The 3,416-nt window shown below is 41.2% G+C and overlaps 1 protein-coding gene across 1 annotated transcript; it reads left to right on the top strand.

Annotated features, from left to right (window-relative positions):
* The first annotated feature begins 790 nt into the window (after nucleotides 1-790).
* Nucleotides 791-2,856, top strand: LOC129740416 (IQ domain-containing protein N). Its single transcript, XM_055732077.1, has one exon. It carries the CDS (start codon nucleotides 1,072-1,074, stop codon nucleotides 1,399-1,401), a length of 330 nt encoding a protein of 109 aa, XP_055588052.1. The 5' UTR covers nucleotides 791-1,071; the 3' UTR covers nucleotides 1,402-2,856.
* Nucleotides 2,857-3,416: the final 560 nt, after the last annotated feature.

Raw genomic sequence — 3,416 nt, 5'->3', positions numbered from 1 at the left:
GGACTTTATGGCGTTGAGATTCTAAGTATCATGAGTCGTCCAATTGCACCCATGGACCCAGGGTAGCATACTGGGGCGACTCGGTCGCTCGCAGTGCCTTGGAATGCAATCTGTAAAAAGGATTTACCACCTGGGTAATTAACTTATAAAAAAAAATTACGTAAAGCGTTTAGGGTGTGGGTGGGAGGTTTTTAAAACATCTTGTGACGGCTTATTTTATGTTGGATAGAAAATCTGATTGTGTTACGTAGGGGGGAAGGGAAGGAGGATGAAAATGATCGAAAATTGCGTTACGAAATATTACGTAGAAGATTTTCATAATAATTCGGAAGCAACATATGAAAAAAATGTTTCTTCGAATGGATGTTACAACTGCTTAGGTTACCTGAAGATTGAAGGATTTTTTTTTCAGTTCCATTAGGATTTTAATTCGTGCCGTGTTTTTTCGGCAGCGGTTTCAAATCATAGTTGAATCTCGACGGTCTGTCCCAAAAATCTGTGTTGTGTAAGCGCGAGCCGCTTCTTCGAATGTTTACCCCGGCGTTCTGTAGGAATAATTTTCTCTCAATAGCTACATCGCGTTGTTTTTGAAATCCGAATGGATGATGATGATGATGACGCCTCAATGAGACGACGACGCCCAAAACAGCATCGCATCGTCAGCGACGGACGAATGCCGATGTAATGCTCTTCATTGAATTGGGGCCAGGAAGACCACAGGCAGACACAGACAAGCCAGCTAGACGTCGGCGGATCTCTAGCCCCCGTACCCGTACGTTGTTTAGGTGGGCATCCCACCTATCATCATCATCGTCGTCGTTTTTAGTTTACAACCAACAGCCGAGCCGTTCGAACGTGATTTCCGCCGAAGCTGGATTCTATACCTTTTTAAGCGGGTTAATTTGAAGAACTTTACTTTGTTTCTAAGCGGCGCGGAAAGTAAACCGTGAGAATTCCGTTGTGTGTTTCGCGGACAGTCGGATCAACGCACGCATCACGCTGAAAGACAATAACGGTCACGCAACAGCGTTGGACACCCTCGTGGACCATCTGAAGCCGATCGTGAACGAAATGCATATTCATCCGAGCTCGCCGAATTCCTGCTCGTCGTCCCAGTCGGAGGATGACGCGGCCACCAAAATCCAGGCCGGATTCCGGGGATACCGGGTGCGTAAGCAGATGCGGGGCCAAGGTTCCTCATCGGGTTCCCAGGGATCTCAAAGAGGAACCCGATCGCTGGAGGAAAAATCGGCCGCCAAGATTCAGGCCGGCGTACGAGGATTTTTGGTGCGCAAACGGCAGAAGGTGGCCAACGATGCGGCCACCAAGATTCAGGCCAGCTTCCGCGGATTCAAGACCCGCAAAGACCTCAACAAAACGCCCTCCAAGAAAGAAAAGTGAGCTGACAAACTTTGCGCCTCGCGAAGACTTTATTCCAATGAAGGACAAATGAATCGGGATGCCTTTATAGACATATGTTTATGCAGATACTAGAGTAGAGTAGCATGTAGTCAATTATTTAGCAGTTTGCAAAAACACCAAATATTTGAGAGGACCATAAAAAAACCTAAGGAAAGAATCCAGCTAATGCAGATGGAGAACCGCTGAGCTCGAGAAAACCAGATCTTGTGTATCGTTTATTTTCTGGTGATGAAGCAATTGAGCCGAAAAAAAAGTGAAGCAAACCGGTGAACTCTGTTCGATTCCATTTTTGGAGGAAACATATACCAAACAAACAATCCAAAAAAACGCGCAGATCAGTAAATGCCCCAAACATTTCCCTCCCGTTCTTGTTCATGTACATATTTTAAGTTTGAAAACGGCCAACAGATCGGATTCAAGTGAAGGAAACATGATCGGCTTCTATGTATCGTTAAATGGTTAATTATCTCCTGTAAATGTGAGGTTCAAGCTTCGCTCACTAGCAGTGTGCATTTTTCCAATGGAAATTTCAACTATTCGAAATAAATTTTTTGAAGAATTATATTGTGCCTTACCTGGATTTAGAGAATCCTCTTGAAGACGCCGACAAAAAATAGCTCCAAACCTAAAAATAATCACACTGAAGATACGCCGGTTTTGGTTTTAGTGCTAGTAATTAGCGAAAAGGTGTGCATCGAGCTTGTGAAAAACACATCAAAACAGGAACTAATTTACGTCTGTCTAGCTCCATGTTTCTTTCCTCCACGATTTTGGTAAAACATGACCGGGTGTCGTGAGCGGGTGATAATAAGGTACCAGAATGCCTCTAGGGTATCTTCACAATTCCTCTTATCCAAGTCAGATTTACATTTTTACGGATCATTTCCGGTCAGTAAGAAACACATTGCCGCCGGGGGAATCTCGTTCGAAGTTTTTTTTTCTCCTTCTCTTAGCCACTGTAGCAGTATGAATTGATCAAAAACGAATGCGGTATTCTTTTTTAAATTTTAAAAATCAAGTTTGATTAAGAATCTTCCCAATGAAAAGAGCCCATAGTTTTCTTGAGGCAGGTTGTAGCGGAAATGCTTCAAACACCTTAATCAATGTTAATACGCTCAGTTCCGATATAGCTGTTTGTTAGGCTTTCATGCGTTGATTGATAGCCGTTTTTAAGAAAATTTAACTGTAGCTAAGCTTCGATAGGAAACCAAAAATGTATAGAAAAGCAATCAAGGGTAGTGATTTTGTTTTTAAGTGTGGGCGCGCGGGCAAAATTTCCTACCGCAAAACACAAATCGTGCTGTATACAAGTATTTATCAAGAGTACTCTACCACTTCTACTATTTAATTTTAATTTTACTCTCTATGTTAGCATTGATTTTAAGTGAGATTTGTAACTATCAATAAACAGATGTATTTTTTAGCATAGCAAAACCTTGGCCTGTTGTTCTTCGAAACATGTCCTCATTATAAGCTGAAATTACAGCCAAAACTGTGAATATTTTTCAAATGCTTCCTTCAAAAGTGATGGGACCCTTGAAAAGTTGTCATCATACGCGACCTGGAGTTATTCAATTTTCGACTTGTTTTTATATTTTCATAAAGGGTCCATTGGAGTAGTCCATTAAAGGTAACGTTCCGGAATCACCTTAGGGGTTGAAATAATTCCCAGACAGACCTCATGCAATTGGTTAATTTGGTTAACAGGTTTGTACGGAAATTTTACATCAAGGCCAAAAACTTATTCGAAGACTTGAATTCCTTTCAATTTTTTTTAAATTTTCTAACTTTGAAAATTCTTTCTCAAATACCAAATTTGCAATAAGATTATATAGGCACTTGTCGGCTGCAAGGTTGCCGAAGATTTTTCTGTTTTCGACAAAATAAATTGTCGAAAATTCGTGATTTTTAAGTTAAGTTTCGTGAGCATAATCTGTTGTGCTAAAGAACTCCATATGGAAAGAAATGGATCCCGGGAATCCATTAAATGCAGT

Source organism: Uranotaenia lowii, chromosome 1, assembly GCF_029784155.1.
Source record: "Uranotaenia lowii strain MFRU-FL chromosome 1, ASM2978415v1, whole genome shotgun sequence".
NCBI classification, from domain to species: Eukaryota; Metazoa; Arthropoda; class Insecta; order Diptera; family Culicidae; genus Uranotaenia; species Uranotaenia lowii.
Note: the sequence above shows the minus strand (reverse complement) of the source record. Positions and strands in the feature narration are given on the sequence as shown.